General features: G+C 37.8%; 1 protein-coding gene across 1 annotated transcript in view; it reads left to right on the top strand.

Annotated features, from left to right (window-relative positions):
- Positions 1-19,640, top strand: part of VPS45 (vacuolar protein sorting 45 homolog (S. cerevisiae)) — a 114,084-nt gene that overhangs the window by 62,906 nt on the left and 31,538 nt on the right. Inside the window, exon 14 of the mRNA XM_006861353.1 lies at positions 719-850. Within this exon, the coding sequence (XP_006861415.1) occupies positions 719-850 (132 nt within the window). The remainder of the gene's footprint in view (positions 1-718; positions 851-19,640) is intronic.

Here is a 19,640-nt window from a genome sequence, read left to right on the forward strand (position 1 = left end):
CTGTTCCACAGGAGAAAGATGAGGCTTTCTGCTCCTGTAAAGATTTCCAGCCTTGGAAACCCTGTATAAGGTTGCTATGAGTTGGAACCAACTCCATAGCACATAACAACAGCAACAAATAGTTTCTTGATTCATCTAAAGATTCAGGGCAAACATTTTTTAAGAAGAGGTGGAGTTCCTGGAAGTGCTTTAATTTGTGTCCTAGACTTTTTATACACTCAAAATACTAAGCATTTCTAGTTCCCAAGTTATGGGACCATCCAAATATACCAGTATCTGTCCTTGGCTAGAGGCTATTGTAATGACACTGTACAAAGTATTTGACAAAAGCCTTGTACATGAAAAGAGATGTGTAGTAAAGCCTAAATCATTGCTATATTGATATGTCACAGTGGAGCACTCTGCAGCCGCTTGAATATAAAAGATTATTTCTACATTTGGTCCCAGCAAACACTATTGTGCTATTCTAAAGTCCACAGCACAGAAATTATAAGACATCCGCTCATGAACAACAAGCAAATCACTATTCAGCATTTCTTGCTGTTTCCTGCCAATTTCAGATAATTAAAACTTTTTTTAAGCCTTTTATTCTAGTCTGCTTTAATTCTGCTTCCTCCACCAAAAAAGATTTAGAAATTAAAACTCTGCATATAATAATAACAAATCTTTGGACTTTTTAAAAAATTCTGTGATATTAACTCTTTCTTCGTTATTGCAGACCTCAGGATATTATTGTGTTTGTAATTGGAGGAACCACCTATGAAGAGGCTCTAACAGTTTATAACCTGAACCGTACCACTCCTGGAGTAAGGATTGTCCTGGGAGGAACCACAGTGCACAACACAAAAAGGTAAAAAACATTCAGAGCTCTCTTTCCCAGAAAATAAAGACTAAATTCCCTTTATGTAGGAAAAGTTTGGTCAATGCTGACCAAAATATTGTAGTGTTTATAGTATTGCTTCATAGAATCATTTAGAGTTTGTGTTAGATGAAAGATGTACCCCTCTTAGGTTCATAAATCAGTTTATTAGGTCAGAGACTTAGAAAGAAAAGGTCATCATGCACTGTTAATAAGTTATGTCTCCTGTATTCAAAGGAGAAATCAAATTGTTACAGACTGGCGCTTTGAAAATGCCTAAATATAAATGATAATGATTTTGTAAGGCTATTTTTTTTTTGTTGTTGTTGTTGTTGTTATAAACTTATTCATTAAGTACTTAGTAAAAAGAAAAAAAATACAAAGAAGAATAAGATAAAGATCCTATCTCAAATAAGTCACTGTTTATTAGAAAGATAAAACAATAAGTACCTGGAAAGAGAAATAAAAGAGCTATGGGTTCTCAGCGTGGCTAAGGGAGATTGACAAATGTTTCGTGGAGAAGATACCGTATAACCTGAAAAAAGGACAAATAGAGAGAAAACACATTTTAGGCAACATTACCCATATGAACAAGTTACAGAAAGCTGTAGGGGACATATGTATACAGAGAGCAGCAGTTAGTCAGCTAGCTAGGGTATAGTTAATATAGTAAAAAATTTAGTTGAATGCCAGAATTGTAAAGGGCCTTGCAGTCTTAGCTGAGGAATGTATACTGCCGTGGGTAGAAAATGAAAAAGCATTGAAGATTTTTAAGCAGTGAAATTACCTGAGGATCACAGTGTTAGGGAAGATTCATTTGGCAGCTAAGGGTAGAAAAAACAGACACAGACGAGCTGCAGAACTTGGGTAATGATTGAATTTAATGACTGGTGACCCTGAGAGAACCAGGCTGAGCCATGTCCTTTATCCATTGGAAGTCATTAGCAGTGTTGGTTTGTTTTTTCATTTTATATTATTATTACTTGGAGTTGTTGTTTTTTTAATGTAATGCTTTTCATTATAGAAGTAATATTGTCTTATTCTGATTTTTTTTTTTTTAAGTCAGAAAGCATAAAGATTTTAAACAACAAAACACAACTCCCATACTCTAGTGATTATTAAGTTATGGTCTTTTCAGAAATTTTTCTAAGCTTTTATGTTTATGTATGTGTACTAAAAGGAAGGGTTGTCATTGTACGTCTGTCTTATAATCTGTATTTTCTTACCTATAAGATAAACCTCTTTCTGTGCTAAATATATAATTATTCACTAATGAAACAAATCTGTATTGAGGGTCAGATTCCCAGGGTTTGAATCCTAACTTTTCCTCCTATTTTTTTTTTTGTTTTGTTTTTTTGGTGTGTGTGAATCTTGGGAAAATTACTTAAATTCTTTGTCAGTTTCCAGAACTTACTAGCCATTTATATACTGCTTTTGTGAATTTCCAGTTCATATTCTTTGCCCATTTTTCTATTGAGTATTCTTATTTATTTTCAAATAATTTTAAAGGTCTTATATCCTTTAAAATTACCCTGTAATACATATAATTAAGGATATTCCACCACTCGTCTGTCAGTTTGTCGTACTGTGGTGATTTGTGTGTTGCTGTGATGCTGGAAGCTACCTTTTCCACCAGTGTTTTAAATACCAGCAGGGTCACCATGGTGAACAGATTTCCGCTGAGCTTCCAGACTAAGACAGACTAGGAAGAAAGAGAGGCTGACTACTTCTGAATGGTTAGTCACTGAAAACCTTATGAATAGCAGCAGAACACTGTCAGATATAGTACTAGAAAGTGAAAACGTGATGAATAGCAACAGAATGTTGTCAGATATAGTGCCAGAAGATGAGCTCTCAGATTGCAAGACACTGAAAGTACAACTGGGAAAGAGCTGTTTCCTCAAAGTAGAGTTAACCATAATGACATGAATGGAATGAAGTTTCTGGGACCTTCATTTGCTGATGGGACACAGCTCAAAATGAGGAGAAACAGCTACAAACATCCATTAATAATCGGAACATGGAATATATGAAGCATGAACCTAGGAAAATTAGAAGTATCAAAAGTGAAATGGAACACATAAAGATAGATATCCTAAGCATTAGTGAGCAGAAATGGACTGGTATTGGCCATTTTGAATCAGACAATCATATGGTTTACTACAAATTGGAAAGGAATAGTCTCAACAAATTGAAAGGGAGTAGTCTCTCATTCATTGTCAAAAAGAGCATTTCAAGATCTGTCTTGAAGTACAGTGCTGTCTGTGATAGGTTAATATCCATACGCTATATGGAAGATCAGTTAATATTACTGATTCAAATTTATGCACCAACCACTAAAGCCAGTGATGATAAAATTTTAATAAGTCTACCAAGTTCTTCAATCTGAAATTCATCAAACATGCAATCAAGATGTATTGCTAATTACTGGAAAATATGGCTTTGGTGATAAAAATGATGCTGCAGATCTCATGATAGAATTTTGCAAGACCAATCATTTATTCATTGCAACATTTATTCATTGCAAATACCTTTTTTAAACAACATAAAAAACAACTGTGGACCTCACCAGATAGAATACACAGGAATCAAATTGACTACATCTGTGGGAAGAGCTAGTGGAAAAGCTCAATATCATTAGTGAAAACAAGACCAGGGCAAACTATGGAACAATTGCTCATATGCAGATTCAGACTGAAGCTGAAGATTGTTTACTTGTAAACACAAGTTTGACTGTGCAAAGGCTTTTGACAGTGTAGATCTTGACAAACTGTGGATAACATTGCGAAGAATGGGTATTCCAGAACACTTATTGTGCTCAGGAGGAATTTATACATAGACCAACTTTCTATTTTTATCTAAAAATATCTTTCTTTAGCTCAGTATAGAATTCTGAGTTGATTGGGTGTTTCTTTTTCAGCATTAAAATTCAGAAAACAATGAAATACTATTTTCACTTGTTGCTATTAAGAAGTTTGTTCTCCCCGAGCCCAGGGACACTGACCTAGCCACTGGGGACTAGAATTTAGAGCGAACCATCCAGATGATATGAAGCGATGGGAGGTGCCCAAGAATGCCCAAACTTGCAGATAGTACCCATTTGACCTAGTTTGGATGGTTTGATGATCAAAACTCGACTAGAGGAAGATAAAGAAATTTAATACAAGAAGCAAGAGTAAATTGCTACAATTTGGTGAACTTGGCTTTAACTTATGGATCTAGTAACTCAAAATACCAACTGAGAGGGAAGGTGTCCTCACATCAAGGATCAAACCTATTCCCTCAGTACTCAGGATTGATAGGGACGGGCAACTTAGACATTGGCTACCTAAAATGGCGGGGTGGGGGGGGGAGTGGCTATAAAGGCATGAAGTGGTTGGCTTTCAAAAAGGAGTTTAGTTTCACAGCGAGTAGGAGGTAGGTAGAATCCCCACTGAATAGTTTTCATCTGTCTAGATGGGTCTGATGAAAGGAGATGGGGATAGGATTCGTTTGATTCAATAGTAATTGTTATCATGACTAACTGCAATGATCACAACTGTAAAGGTAAAACATGTGTAACAAAAAGGGGGGAATAGTTAATCTTACATTCCAGGAACAAAGCACCCTAGGGCCAACTAGAAAGAAAAGCATGGTCTCCTAACCAGAGAAGTAGTGACACCAGAGATGGAGGCAGAGGTGATAGCATGGAGAAATAGAGCATCTAAGGCAAAGTCATTTGAACTACAAGGTCAGTGGTTCAAGCTCACCAGTTTCTCCTTGGGAAACCTAAACAGGTCGCTATGAGTAGAATCGACTCGACGGCACTTAACAACAAGGACTCTAGACTCATGGAAAGAGAAAGACTGTGTGCTGGCGGGCAGAGGGCTGGTCTGCAAAATATGCCCTTTGGTTGTTTCAACAATTATATATTCCTGCATGTTTTTGTGTGCATTTCCCCACCCCACCCCCCAAAAAAGAGGGAATACAGGCAAATATTGTTAACCTATGGTACATGAAAGGAATTGTAATCATTGCAGTGAAACAAGATGTGATTGGTTGAGTGCAAAGCTAATGTTCTCCCGTGTAGACTATCACTCAGTTCACAGTGAAAGCTTTTTTTTTTTTTTAAAGTCTGCTCTTAATATTGTTACTTTTCATTTGTAGGCAATATTTTCTGATTCTTTTTAAGATTCTTTTTTGTCTTTGGTGTTCTAGTTTCATTACTATGTATCTAAATGTGAATTAATCTTTATTTATACCGCTTAGCATAAAAAATCTTGTTTAGCATCATTTTTGGGAAGTTTTCCTTTGAATATTGACTCTTCCATTTTTTCTATTTGCTCCTTCTGGAACTCTTATGAGATACATGTTGGGCTTTCATTTATTCTTCATGTCTCTTAATCTCTCATTAATATTATTCATCTGTCTCATTGTGCTGCTTTCTGTATAATTTTTTCAGATTAGTATTCCAGCTCAATAATTCTTTTTCAGCTGTGTTTGATCGTTGTCTAATTTGTCCATGGAGTTTTTAATTTCAAACATTGTGTTTTATGCCTATAAATTTTATTTGCTTCTTTTTCAAAATGCCTGATATTTTTATTTCTTCTCTCCTCATATTTTCAAATCCTTCTTTTTTCCTTACCCATATTAATTTTATTATCTGAAATGCTTAAATATGTAACTCAGCTGTTGTGTCTGCTGACATTAACTCATTTATACATGATTGTGAGTTGATTCTAAGTAAAGTTTTATGTATGGGAACCCTAAGGGGCCAAAATTGAAGATGCATTTCTCCTGCATAATTTTCTTTCACTTAGACCAGGCAACCCAAGATCATTATTGCTCTAGAGTAGTTTTTGTTGTTGTTAATTTCTATTCTTAAGGGTTCCTGAACCATGCAGAACCACTAGCACGAATTTTAAGCTTCCTTGTTATCTCCCTACAAAGATAGAAGATTTTGCTTTATGAATTTATTTTATTTTTTTGGCCCACCTTTTTAGTGAGGGCCTCTACATTATGTAGGCGTCTCAGTTATAACTGCCTTTCTTATTCAGGTCTAAGCCTGTCACCTGACTTCATGTGGCTGTTAGACACAGTGCCCTTGTTTTTCAACACTGACATATACCTATTGGGTAGCCACATCAAAAATTTATACTCATCAACCTGATTTTGTATTCTGATTTTGTTATGACCCTTGGAGATAGTCCTTACTTTCTTAAGAGCTTAGCTATTCGTTTAAAAGAATGATTGTCATTTTGTCCAGCATTTCTAGTTTTTTGTTTTGAACTTTTTATTGTGAATTGAGTAAAGGTTTATGGAGAAACTCATCAGTTTTGCATTCAACAAATCATACACTTTGTTTCATTTCAATGATTGCACTCCCCTCCTTGTAACAATAGTTTTCCCGCCTTCTGACCAATAAGCCAGTCTATATGTATCTATCCATCCATCTAGCTATCTATCTATCTAGCTATAGATAGATAATTTTAAGTTTTGTTCTACATTTTCATTGACTCTATCCAGAATCTTCTAATGTGATCCCTTTCAGCAATTAGTAGTAGAAGCCAGACACCATCTAGTTCTTCTAGTCCCCAGAGTCGTGGTGACTAATGTTCATATATTCCATCAGTCCATTGGACTAGTTCATTCCAAGCATCTTCAAATTTTCATCACTTGTCTTTCTTTTGCACATGGAGAGACCAATAGTTGCACCTTAGATGGCCACTCATGAGCTTTTATAAAAATATCCCAGTTGGTACGCATCAAAGTAGGATGTACAACAATGTCTTTGTGGACTATATTATACCAATTGACCATGGTGTTCCCTGAGACTATAGTCCTGAGCCCCCAGACCCAGCAATCCATTACCTTAAGATGTTTGATAATATCTAAGAATTTTTCATCATTGTGTCCGCTGTATACTCCACCACTTAACAACAATACTTATTCAGCACATATTATACAGTGCTAAGTACTTAAAGTCCTGGTGTTGTGCTGTGGGCTAATGTGTCAGACTGCAAAGTCATTTGAACTGCAAGGTCAGTGGTTCAAGCTCACCAGCTGCTCCTTGGAAACCCAACACAGGGTCGCTATGGGTTGGAATCAACTCGATGGCACTTAACAATAACAACAACCTGTACTTTATAAACATTAACTCTTAACTCTTTTAATCCTCACTTAAAACGCAAAACCAAATTTGGAGTCAGTTCAAATTCATAGGACCCAGCTTAGGGTTTCTGAAGCTTTAAAACTTTTTTTTTTTTTCACTTAACAGTGTTTGCCTCTATTCCCTCTTTTCTTTCTTTCTGACATACATAAAACATACAGGAATGTATAATCATTTAAACAACCAAAGGGCACAATTTACAAGCCAACCTCCTGCCCGCTGGCATACAACTTTTCTCTTTCCATGAGTCTAGAGTCCTCAGCTGCTCTAGCTCTCCATGCCATCACCTCTGCCTCCATCTGTGGTGTCACTGCTTCTCTGGGTAGGGTCCTGTGCTCCGCTCATGCTCTTCCCTCTGATGGTCCTAGGATCCTCTGTTCCTGGAATGTAAGACTAACTACTCCCCCCTTTTTGTTACATATATTTTACCTTTACAGTTGTAACACTCGCAATTAGTCATGGTAACAATCACTATTGAATCAAAAGAATCCTATTGCCATCTTCTTTCACCAGACCCATCTAAACAAGATGAAAACTATTCAGTGGGGATCCTCCCCTCTCCCCATCACTCTGAAACTAAACTCACTCTTGAAAACATGTAAGCCAGCCACTTTGTGCCTTTATAAACCCCCTCCCCGCCCCCATTTAGGTAGCTGATGTTTAAGTAGCCCATCCCTATCAACCCTATGTATTGAGGGGATAGGTGTGATCCCTGATGTGAAGACGCCATCCCTCTCAGTTGATATTTTGAGCAGCTACATCCATAAGCAAAGGTCAAGTTCATCAAATTATAGAAATTTACACTTGCTTCCTGTATCAAACTTCTATATCTTCCTCTAGTTGAGTTCTGAGCTAGGTTAAATGGATACTATCTGCAAGTTTGGGCATTCTTGTGCACTGAGGTTTTAAAGTTTTACAGATTTTTCCTGTGGAGTGCCTGGTGGGTTTAAACTACCGACCTTTCAGTTAGTAGTCTTGTGCTTATCCTATAGACTACCAGGATGTCTTGACCCTCACATAAGGATTATAAATATTATTATTTTCACTCTATATAGGGAAACTAAGGCACAGAAAGGTTAATTAACTTATGTAAGTAAACATGGCTAATAAGAGACAGAACCAGGATTTGGAGTCTAGTCTCATGTTTTTAATGACTGTGCTTACCCTTCTTAACTATTACTTGAATGCCTGACACTGTCCTGTTATCTAAGTAATGTTTAATAATTTAGGGTTTAATAAAATAGGTTTTATTACTTGAGACAATTACATACGATTTTCTTTTCTTGATCTCTCATGCGTGTTTAGATAAATCATTTGTTTTTAAGTAGGTTTTAATTCAGAATTTAAAAAGATGCTTGACTCTTACATGATGCTTCTTAGAATTAATATTTTCCACTGAATATTTGTAACCCCATGGCCAGTGCCTAGGGATTATAGCATCGTCTCTTTAAGTTAAAATATCAGAAGTTTAAAGCTAAATATCTATGTCTCAATTTTCAAAACATTGGATTTAGATGGAAAAATAGACTAGCAAAGATTTTTATACATTTCTTTGTAGTTTAGTCATATTACCTATAACCATGGGAATCATGGTGGCTCTGTAGGATAAGCACTGAACTGTGAACCACAAGATCAGTGGTCCGAATCTCCCAGCCATTCCACTGGAGAAAGATGATGGTTTATGCTCCTGCAAAGATATACAACTTAGAAAATCTCATACAGGGTCACTATGAGTTGGAACAGCACTTAACAGCAAAAAACTAAACATATTTTCAGATGTTGTTGTTAAGTGTCATTGAGTCAGTTCCAACTCTTAGCAACCCTGTATAGAGTTTCCAAGGAGTGACTGGTGAGCTTGAACAGCCAAGTTTGCAGTTTAAACTGACTTTGCAGTCCAGGGTATTAACCCACCAGCGCCACACCAGGACTCCCTATTCTTGGATAAGCTTGACCAATTACTACTATTGTGAATAAAACATAATTTTACTGTTAAAATAAATGGGGGAAAATAGGTTTTTTCTCCAACAATTATCCAGTTTCTGAGCAAATAATCTTTTACTTTAAAATTAAAGAGGTAAGTCAGCCCTGTAAAAGCTTTAGGCCCCCAACTATCTTCAGTTTCATATCTCTTTGTTTGACCTATGAACATGCTAAGCAATATACTACATTATATTTAAGCAAATATCTTAGCAATAGAAGGTTCAATAAGATCTTGAACAGGATTATTCAGTGATTCCTGATCAATGAAACTGGAAAAGAGAGTTGCCATAATTGACAACTTGGGTAAAAATTTAGTTGATCTTCACAGAGCAGAGTTTATGAAACTATAGATTCTATCCAGTAAGTGAACAGTGAAATTTATCATGATCAGGAAGAAGATAGTGAAATTAATATTTCACTATAAATAACTAAGAGCAGCACAGATAATTATTTCAGCTTTTAATGGACAAGCTCAGTGTTCATGATGCATCTGGCCTCCCTTGGATATTAGTAGCATATTCAGTAAGTTCACAACTTCAACTACTTCCTAACATATTAAAATCCTTGACTTTTTTTTTTTTTTTAACCACAATTTTTTAGTATACTGGATATAGTAGGGCTGCTATGAGCTAGCAATTAAAATCTTGATTTGGAGTTGGGGAAAGTTGAATAATTTGTTTCCATGAATCGTTAAGGTTTCATTTTTGTGAATAATTTTTATTAGTACAATTTCTTGTGTGGTAAATGGTTTCTTTCTTTCTTTTTTTAATGGTTTCTTTCTTAAGGAAACAGACAAAGGAATGTGACAAAGATAACAGCCTTGATCATAAGAGTATAATTATGAAAGACTGTGGCAATCAGAAAACAAAGTATACTTTTAGATGTGCACTCCTTTTATACTTGGAGTTGTAAAACATTAGGTATGAGCTGTTCCCCAAGGATTTAGATTGGTGGGTATCCCAGTATCAGGAAATAAATCATATCTTCTAGCTGTGAGCATGATGTACTGGTATAGAAACTCCTATTCCTCCTGAGGACTCCTATGTGATACTGCAGGATTAGCATTGGACTGCGAGTTCGGTTTAAATTGCAAGGTCAGCTGTTCAAATTCACGTCACTCCTCGGAAACCCTATACAGCATCACTGTGAGTCAGAGCCTACTTGATGGCACTTAACGGCATTAACAACAGTCCGTCCAGATAGTCTTGGTATGGCCCTGTAAGATAAGCACTGGGCTGCTAACTACAAGGTCTGCATTTCAAATCTACGCCTCAAAAACTCTACAGGGTTACTCTGAGTTGGAACCGACTTCATGGCAGTTTACATCCAGAAAAGGAGTCCTAGTTGTGCAGTGGGTGTGGGCTGCCAACCACAAGGTGAGGAGTTTTAACCCACCAGCCTGTCCACAGGAGAAAAATGAGACTGTCTGCTCCCATAAAGATTCATAGGCTCTGAAACCCTAAGAGGCAGTTCTGCTCTATACTGTAAGGTCTCTCTGAGTTAGAGCTAACTTGATGGCAGTGAGATAGTTCCAGAGGAGTTCTTGTGGTGCAAACTATTAAGTGCTTGGCTGCTAATCAAAAGGTTGTTAATTCGGACTCACTCAGAGACTCTGCTGCGGGAATGATCTAGCAATCTGCTTTTGTAAGTATTACAGCCAAGAAACTCCTATGGGGACAATTCTACTGTATCACATGAGATCACTATGAGTCAAAAGTGACTCAATGGCACCTAACAACAATAGCAACATTTTTCCAGTGTGGGAAATGCTTGTCATGGAATATTTGTGGACTGTAGGTAACTTAGTTTCCCTTGATCTTTACAACTGTTTAGTAAAACCTGAGATTGTTGTTGTTGTTGTTGTTAAGTGCCATCGAGTCAGTTCCTACCCATAGCAACCCTGTGCAGGGCTTCCGAGGCTGTAAATCTTTACGGGAGCAGAAAGCCTCATCTTTCTACCATGGAGCAGCTGGTAGTTTCGAACTGCTGACCTTGTGGTTTGCAGCCCGATTCGTAACCACTACACTACCAGAGCTCCTTAAAACCTGAGATTACTACAGATTTATTCTGCAGTCAAATCCCAACACTACCACTTAACTAGTTTCTAATTTTGGACATGTTATTTATAGAGTAATGAGTCAAAATTGGTCTCCTATATCCTGGAAAATTACATGTACCCTTACTCTTCAGGAGTAGTAATTTTAACAGTTTTCATTCTGGTGTCTGTCATGGGTTGAATTGTGTCCTAAAACAACATGTGTCAACTTGGCTAGGCCATGATTCTTGGTGGTTTGGCAGTTATGTAATAGTGTAATTTGGCAGTTGTAATGATGCGGTCGACCCCCATGATGTGATCTGATGTGAATAGCTAATCATTTGTAAGGGGATTAGGGTGGGATTGTTGTTGGTAGATGCCATTGAGTCAATACCGACTCATAGCGACCTTATGCACAGCAGAACGAAACACTGAGTGGGACGCAGCACCCTTATTCAGGTCACAGCCCTGGTCTGATACAGAGGGAGTTTTCTAGGTGTGTCTTGTATTGCTTTTTCTCTTATAAGAGATAAAAGGAGTTAGAAGTAAAAAAAGAAGGGACCTGACTACCACCAAGAAAGAAGAGCCACAAGTGGAGCATGTCCTTTGGATCCAGGGTCCTTGTGTTGAGGCCCTCTTACACCCAGGGAAAGATTGATACCAAGACAGATGGAGATCTCCAAGGTCAGCTGGCATGCAGATGTTGAAAGGAGACAAAGACCTTTCCCCAAGCCAACATAGAGAGCCTTCCCCTAGAGCTGATACCCTGAATTCAGACTTCTAACCTAAACTGTTAGAGATTACATTTATGTTTGTTAAAGCCAATTTGGTATTTGTTATAGCAGCACTAGATAACAAAGACACTGGGATACCCCCATTTCTAAAGTACATTCAGATTGCCTTTACTATATATTGAAATAGTTGTAGACTAGTTGTAGACAGAATTAAAAAATAAAGACTAGAAAACAGTTCTTTTCTTCTCTCCCCAGTATAGTTCCAGAAATTAATTTTTGGTGAGCGAATAGGGCTTGTTTGTAAGTAAATTTTTTCCATCTTACTCTAGAAAATACCTGAAGTTACATGGTCTTAGGTTTTAAAATGAAATATATATTATTTGAATCTAAAATCCTGTGGAGTGCTATATGTTCAGGTCTTCTATAGTTACATGATTTGTTTCTGTAGGGCCTGCTCTGAGTAGGTATAATTGTAATTGTGTAGAATTAAACACCATTTATAACACAGACGTAGCTTTGCTGCTAAGACACTAAGGTACTTTGCAGAGCTAATAAAATTATCTCTGAATAAAAAGAGGCAGTCAATATTTTCTTCTCTCTCAATAGCCATGTGAAGTTTAATATGAATTTTGTATTGCTTTCCCCTCTATTTTATATATAATGAAATACAAAGAAGTCAAAGATAGTAACTGATCACAGAGACCTCTTTAAAGGTATAACTTTCATGTTTTTTTGAAGAGTGAGAACCTGCCTTGAAAAAGGATCTGGGTAATGGATTCAGCAGTGACCTGAAACGTATGCAAGGGCCTACCCTAACTACTTAGTCCATTATGTCACTAGAGGTCATGCAGGTTTGCAGCATCTCAGTACTTACCTTTCTTATAGAGCTACTCCCTCTTCCACACTCCTCTCCCACCCACCCCACCCACCCACGTTCCATTTCCCCTCTGTATTTTCTGATTAGTCGTAATTGACTTAATACATCCTCAATTAAGGGGAAAATGTCCATTTTCAACTTCTAAGAATTATATGACATAATTACTGCTGGTTATACACCACAAATATTTGCACCAGTATCTTTGTAAGACAGGCAGGAGTCATAATGCCTAATCATACTAGAGCACAGTGGGTTACACATTAAGCTGTGGACAAGGTCAGCAGTTCAAATCTACCAGCTGCTCCTCAGGAAAACGATGAGGCTTTCTGCTCCTATATTTACAGCCTTGAAACCCTATACAGGGTCTCTCTGAGTTGGAACCAACTTGATGGTATGTAGCAGCAGCAGCAGAATAAATAAATAAACATCTATTGATTAATGAGAGTAGCATAAAGTTAACAATTCCTCACTCATTTAGCATTAGGATACCTCCATGAATAAAACACAGATCCTAACCTCATGGAACTTACGTGTTAATGCAGGGGGAAACCAAAATCAACAGTAAACTTAATAAGCAAATTTTACAGTAAATTGGAACATGATAAAGGCTTTGGAGGAGGGGAAGGAAGAGCCGGTAAAGGGAGAGTGGTGGTGTAAAGGGAGAGTGGCAGTGTAAAGGGGACAGTGGGAGTAAGTTGCACTATTCAGCATGATGGTTAGGGGAGTCGTCATTGAAAAGAGATTTGAGCCCAGAATTGAAGAAGGTAAGAGGCTGAGCTGAACAGACATTGGAGTAAGAGCATGGCAAGCACAGCCAGAGCTGTGCTCCTATGGCAGGAACATGCAGTGTGTTCAAGGAGCAAAAGGAGGCTAATGCATCTGGGGCAGAGTGAGCAAGAGGGAAAGTAGCAGGAGCTCAGGTATCCCAGGCCTCATCATGGAGAGCCTTGTAGACTGTTAAGAGAAACGGCTTTCATCATGAGTTAGAGAGTACTATGTGTGTATGAGGTTTTGATCAAAGCTGTGACATATGAGTTATGTTTTAGAAAATCAACCTGGCTGTAGAATATAAATTAAGAGAATTATATACACACACAAAAAGAACACGTGTTTATTATAAAAATGTACATTTCTGCTTGCATTTAAATAAGATGTTGTTGTTGTTGTTATTAAGTGTCATCAAGTCAGTTCTAGGTCATAGTGACCCTGTATAGAATTTCCAAAGAACAGCTGGTGGGCTTGAACTGCCAGGCTTGCAGTTAGCAGTCCAATGTTCATCCTATAGCGCCGCTCCAGTACTCCATATCTTTCTTGTTAGTGTCATTAAGTCAGTTCGGACTCAGAGTGACCTTTGTATAGGGTTTCCGAGGCTGTAAATCTTTGTGGAGTTAGAAAACCTCATCTTTCTCCCTTGGAGCAGAACTGCCACTCTTGTGGTTCACAGTCCAGTGCGTATCCCACAATCTATTCACCTACAACAGACTGAGCTGTTATTCTGGTTCTCTTGTTTGTGAAGCACATGATCCTGCCTTGCAAATAAATGAGCAACTTGGTGTGGGTTTTGAGCTGGCTAGTCTTAGCACTTCACGTGTCAGTCAGCATTAGAGAGATCTAGTCCCTCCTGGCATGGCACTGTAGGATAAGCATGGACTGCTTACCACAAGGTCAGAAGTTCAAACCCACCAGCCACTCTTGGAAATGTTATGCAGAGCCTCTATGAGTCAGAACTGACTCCACGACTCTTAACAACAACAGTTCCTGTTGGCAGCAGTTGACACCTTTAGTTGACCAGGTGAGCTGAGAGGCCAAGAACCAGATCCATATAACTAGAATTGTTCTCCTAATAGAAGAAACTCCTCTGTGTCATCTCAGGATTCATGATAGAAGTAGGAGAGGGGAAGCTAGGTGGATGTATTAATCAACAGTATCGCTGTTGCCTGAGCACTGCCTGACCTGTTGGAGAAGATAGTATTTCAGTCTCCAGTGCTGTCAGTTCAGCAATCCTTCAAACTTCTGATAAGGAGAAATATGCATCCTCCTAGCAGGTGACTCCTGGCAGAAGTTCTGGTGTGGCGCTGCAGGATAAAGTGCTACACTGCAAGTTTGAACCACAAAGTCAGTGGTTCAAACGCATCAGCCACTCCTTGGAAAACCCTATAGAAGGGAGCTCTGGTAGCGTAATGATTACAAATTGGGCTGCTAACCTCAGGGTCAGCAGTTCGAAACTGCCAGCTGTTCCACGGAGAAAGATGAGGCTTTCTGCTCCCCTAAAGATATACAGCCTTGGAAACCCTGTACAGGGGTCGCTATGAGTCGGAACTGACTCCACCGCACATAATCACCACCACCATGAGTCAGGACGGCACTCAACAACAGTAGGTGACCCCTGCTCAGCAGTCCTAAAGCCAGTTTTAATGGTTGTATAATTTCCATTTTAAGAATGTACCTTTATTTGTCCAGTACCATTGGACATTTAAATTATTATTTTATATAAATAATACAGAAATAAGTATCTTGTATAGTGATGAATTCTTGTCCCCATCTGTAATTACTGTGCAGTGAGGTAGTTCAAACATCCCGACTAGAAGTGTAATTGATATAATTTTGTGGAAAGTAGTTTAGTATTACATATGCTAAGGTACGGGGTTGGCTTCATGGTTCATCTTCATGGATTTTGTTTTATTGTTTTTTAAGAAGCCCTTGTTCAGGTGATGGAAATGCTCTATATCTTGATTGAAGTGATGGCTACACAACTTTATACGTTTGTCAAACTCATCAAATAATGCCTTAAAATCATTGCATTTTATAGCACTCATATGTGAATTATAGCTTATTAAAACTGATAAGAAATTTCCAATCTGTCTGGGCGGGGCTGATGAAAGGAGATGCCGATAGGTCTCTTGTGATACAATAGTGAATAATTGTTATCAGGACTAGAAATGTAAAGGCAGACATTTTGTAGCAAAGGAGGGGAGTGATTGACTTTGCAGTCTAGGAGCAGAGGTCCTTGGGACCATCAAGGGGAAGAGCGGAGTGTGGGACCCTACCCAGAGAAGCAGTGATGCCAGAGATGGAGGCAGAGACAATGATGTGGAGAGATGGAGTAGCTGGGGACTTTAGACCCAGAGAGGGAGAGGGGCTGTATGCTGAAGTCTAGGGGACAGGCTTGCAGGGTATACCCTTTGGTTGCTTGATTATGCATGGAGGTGATTGTAACCATGGCAATGAAATGATATACAATAGGATGAATATAAAGCTAATGTTCTCCCACGTAAACTGTTACGTTGTTGTTGTTATGTGCCGTGGAGTCGGTTCCAACTCATAGTGTCCCTGCACAGGGTTTCTGAGGCTGTAAATCTTTACGGGAGCAGAAAGCCTTATCTTTCTCCCGCGGAACAGCTGGTAGTTTCGAACTGCCAATCTTGACGTTAGCAGTCCGATTCATAACTACTACGCTACCAGAGCTCTTTAATTCACAATAAAACATTTAAAAGAAAGAAACTGTTAAGAAATTTAACAAGACACTTTTGTATCACACTGGTACTTTCTGCTTGATAGAGTCAGAGAGATAAAAAGATGGTTGAAAAGGAATACTTTTCCCACAACATAGTTCAGTGTTATGCAATGCCACCTAATATCAGCTGGTCACACCTTTGAGAAACACTGGTTATAGCAATTCCTAAGAGAGGGTAATGATTATGTAACATCTAAAATTTATTTAATACATACTATGTTTAGACAGTGGCATGATACATTGTATTTGTACTGTCCAGTTATGTAGCCATTAGCAGTATATTACTATTAAGAACTTGAAAGGTGGCGAGTTTAATTTGAGGTGTGCAGTTCAAGCTCACCAACTGCTCCTCAGGAACCCTATACAGGGTCGCTATGGGTCAGAATTGACTCGACAGCACTTAACAACTATAAATACAAATACATGCTAGGTTTCAAAGACCTAGTATTAAAAATAATAATAATGTAAAATATCTCATTAATATTTTAGTTGATTACATGTTAAAATTTTAATATTTTGTATAGTCTAAATATAATATACCATTAAAATTAATTTCACCTATATTTATATTTTTAATATGGTTACTAAAACGTTTTAAATTGTGTGTGTGATTCACATTTGTGACTAACATTTTTTTTAATGCAGGCCAGTGCTGTTTCACTTGTTTAATTTCATTATTTCTCATACTAATCCAATAAGGTAGGTATTTTTATTATTATCATCAGTCCCATTTTTCAGATGAGAAAATTGAGGTATACTGAGGTTTAAGTACCTTGCCCAAAGTCACTGAGCTAATAAGTGGCAGAACTAGAATTGAACCTAGATAGTCTGTGTTCAGTTTGGGCACCTAGTAGGCACTCAGTTGAAATAATATTTTAGGAATATTTATCTATAATTTAAAAAATAAATCCTTTGCTTATAAATTTCACTTACAAAGTAGGTAAAGCATATTTTTACCAAATAGCTAATATCAGAGGCTTTCTGCCTACTAAGAAGTATTGTAAAACAAAGCAGCAAAACAAATAATACAAAAGTAGGAAATCACTTAGGTTTTTTTTTTAAGATTTTTTTATCCATAGGCAATTAAGAAAGATTTAAGAGACAATGTTGTTTTTGAAGGAGGCCTGGGGGCATAGTGATTAAGAACTCAGCTGCTAACTGAAAGAAAGGTGGGCACTTTCGAACCCACCAGCTGCTCCCAGAAGATATGGTGATCAGCTTCTAGAAAGATTTACAGCCTTGGATCCTAAGGGACAGTTGTACTCTGTCCTGTATAGGGTGGTGCTATAGATAAAACAGTGGTCTACAAGGTCAGTTTGAACCATAAGGTCGGTGGTTCAAACTTACCAGTCACTCCTGGGAAACCCTATACAGGGTGGCTATGATTTGGAACCCACCAAAGGCACTTAACAACGTAACGCCACTATGAGTCAAAATCAGCTCAACAGTATTGGGTTTGTTTTGGTCTGTTTGTTTGATCTGATTAATTAGTGACAGCTAATAGTTTAATTGGCATCCTGGTGTGGTGCTGTGGGTTAATGCGCCAGACTGCAAAGCCATTTGAACTGCAAGGTCGGTGGTTCAAGCTCACCAGCTGCCTCTTGGAAACCCTATACAGGGTCGCTATGGGTCGGAATCAACTCGACGGCACTTAACAACAACAACAACATTAGTTTAATGGTGTCTTAGTATAGCACTGTAGGATAAGCACTGTCCTACTAATGGCAGGGTTTGCAGTTCAAACCCACCAGCCACTCCTCAGAATTCTTATACATGGTCCCTATAAGTTGAAACAGACTTGATGGCACTTTGAGCAGCATTAGTTTAATCACTTCTGAGATGATGTCTAAGAATCAATAATAATTTAATCTGGCAGTGTACGTCAGTGACATGAATGCTTTTTGTAGAATGCATAGTTACAGTTCAGAAAACTGTTGGCATTTTGAATTTCTGTAAATAAATTTGAAGTTGCAAGAGGGCAGATTCATATTATTAATATAGTACATTATAGATTTCTGCTTAAATAGTAACATTAGAAACTTGGACCTTTGCCTGTAACCAGGAGGGGTTGGTTTAATCTCTGAATTATTTACAGAAAAATTAGGATACGGTGACCGAATTTGCATTTCAAAGGGAGAGGAATCCAGCGGGCACCCTTCACTTACAGGCTTTTCAGGATCTGTTTTGAAGCTGTTGGGACATCACCTTCTTTATAGAGATTTTCTTTGGGGGTTAATTTTCCTCTTAGAATCAAGGTGAGAGTCACCATTGCAAAAGCAATGAAAGAGTGTATTGCCTGTCACTGACAAGCATTTATTGAATGCTGATTATGTGTACAGCTGTGTGCAAGGTAAAAGAGAAAGAAAGATGAAGACGTGTGTAAGCTGTTAGAATCTCAATTTCTAATAGAAACAGGCTTATGAATAATAAGATGCTCTAAAAAAAAATTTTAAAGCTGAATTTAACCCTGATTCTGATTTCTTGGTGCAAAGGAACATAAATATTTTTATAATTAAAAATAGGTTTTCATTATAAAATTGATACATAATAATCCTTGTAGCTAAAAATTTAAACATAGCTAAACAAAAAACAGATATTTTGTAGTTCTCTAGTATGGTGCTATAGGATAAGCACTTGTCCACAAGGTCAGTTTGAACCACAAGGTCAGCAGTTCAGACTTACCAGCCACTCCTCAGAAACCCTTACAGGGTCGCTGTGGGTCGGAACCAACTCGATGGCGTGTAACAACAACAAAGTGTCACAAATGGTTAAGCACTCAACTACTAGCTGAAAAGTTGACGATTTGAACCCCACCCAGAGGCACCTTGAAAGGCAGGCCTAATGATTTGCTTGTGAAAGGTGCCAGCCTTGAACCTTATGGAGCAGTTCTACCTTGTATACAAAGGGTCACCATGAGTTGGAATAGATTCCATGGTAACTCACAACAGTAAACAAAAGGTGGTGGCAGTTGTTAGTGCTGTCTGTGGGTTCTGACATATAGCGACCCTGTAATGTTGCCATCTAGGGAATGTTGTCAACATCTGGATATAGAAGTATAGCTTTTTCTATGAACATTTACTTATAGAATTTTAAGTAAGAGGGAATATATTGTACATGTACTTTCAATGAAAATATTTACCTATGTAATTTTTAATGACTAAATAGCGTCTGTAGTGTAAGTTTACCAAGCCTCCGTTATTTGTTCATTCAGCACATATCTATTGAGCCCTGACTTGATGGCACTTAACAACACCTGTATTCCAGGAGGGCGCTTGAGACGCTTATAGATTACTGGACAAAGCAATGCTGTCTCTGCCATACTTTCTCACTAAATAAGTATTTTATATTGATTGTTTCTAATTGTTCATATACCAACAGTGCTGTATATAGTATATACATCTTTACATGCTTATCAAATTGTTCACTTGGGACAATAAGAAATTGAGCATATATACAGCATTGCTATGAGTCAGAATTGACTCAACAGCACTTA

This window comes from Chrysochloris asiatica, unplaced genomic scaffold (assembly GCF_000296735.1).
Source record: "Chrysochloris asiatica unplaced genomic scaffold, ChrAsi1.0 scaffold00042, whole genome shotgun sequence".
Classification (NCBI taxonomy): domain Eukaryota; kingdom Metazoa; phylum Chordata; class Mammalia; order Afrosoricida; family Chrysochloridae; genus Chrysochloris; species Chrysochloris asiatica.